This window comes from Cystoisospora suis, assembly GCF_002600585.1.
Source record: "Cystoisospora suis strain Wien I chromosome Unknown contig_5415, whole genome shotgun sequence".
NCBI lineage: Eukaryota > Apicomplexa > Conoidasida > Eucoccidiorida > Sarcocystidae > Cystoisospora > Cystoisospora suis.
The window spans coordinates 9,883-11,154 of record NW_027158205.1 but is presented as its reverse complement, the minus strand read 5'-3'; the positions used below and the strand labels follow the sequence as shown (position 1 = coordinate 11,154).

The 1,272-nt window shown below is 55.6% G+C and overlaps 1 protein-coding gene across 1 annotated transcript; it reads left to right on the top strand.

Moving 5' to 3' along the window:
• The first annotated feature begins 827 nt into the window (after positions 1-827).
• On the top strand, positions 828-1,272 carry CSUI_009211 (uncharacterized protein). Its single transcript, XM_068069327.1, has one exon. It carries the CDS (start codon positions 935-937, stop codon positions 1,178-1,180), a length of 246 nt encoding a protein of 81 aa, XP_067918698.1. The 5' UTR covers positions 828-934; the 3' UTR covers positions 1,181-1,272.

Sequence of the window (1,272 nt, the reverse complement as noted above, 5' to 3'; positions counted from 1 at the left end):
GCCCGCCCCCCCACCCCTCTGCGTCTCGTGCTCAATGTGTTGTGGTAATGACCGAGACCCCGGAAAAACAAGGATTTAGAAGTGTAGGAAAATTTGTAAACTGGTTGCTTTTATTTGAGACAAGTGACGTCAAGTCGGCTGGGTTTGGGAAAGTGTCAGCGCCGCCCCTGGTCTCCTGCTGCGAGGCTCTCACCTTCTCGAGGACGCAGCCATCTGGACCCTGTGACGTAAAAGCTCTCGAAGCTTTTTGTCTTGTATGCAGAGGGTGTGCTTCTAGTGTAAAGCCCTCTTTCAATGTGACACGGGAGGTGTTCGACGATGAGGGCGTCGCCCTCGATGTGGGGCAGCGGTATGGGAATGGACTAAGGGGAAGTCTCGAGTGGGTTGGTGATCTGAGTGAACAGAGGTGAACGGGCGCAGCTGCCGACACCACACTGTAGGTCGGAATGAAGAGTGCTTTAACAGAAAGCGTACTGCGCGAGGAAAGAGTGCGTTAACAGAAAGCATACCGGTCATTTGCCCAAAAATGTAACTGTGTTCCACGAAAAGTCTCTTACCTTCTTTCCCGACAGATGACAGATCGCGAGTGTCATGCCGCTAGCCCTCTCCTCGGCTCCGCTTCGCACTCCTGCCGCCCGAAGTCGGAGTACAGTCGTGACGTGGCACTGCGCCATTTCCGGCTGGACTCCTAGCCTCGGCATTCAGAAAGTCACTGCGTGAAGACTCCTTATTGCACGACTTCGGCACCATGCGAACGCGTATCTTTATCCTCCAGTTTCTGGAGCGCAGCGGTCGGCTCGCGCTGAGATAAGCCTTTTGATGAGGCTGTCTTATACCGGGCAGTTTGTCTTTGGGTTCCCGCTTGCCAGCCGTGGCTGAAGATAACCTCGAGTGCTAATCTACCCTAGTTTTGGGGCCGGCACCGGGGGTGCGAATGGCTACTCTCGCTGCAGGGGTAGTGGCGTCTCCTGCGATACTTCTGTGTGACTCAGCAACAGACAGCGGACCCTGCTGCAGTTTGGAGACGACACCACTTACGACGCTGCGGGAAGGTGGGCGGTCAGGCGTGGACCAGCCCCTACATTCTCCCGTGGCCTGGACACTAGGATGGGAACTACCTCACAGTAGCGTATTGCTCAGCTGTCTTCGCCGCTTTTTGACCGTGAGTGTTGGTGTGTGAAATGTCCCTCGCTCTGTTGTTTGCATCAGTCCCGCTTCACAGCAGGAGACTCTCTCAGCTGTGGAGGGAGATGTGGCAGGTACTCCGGCAAC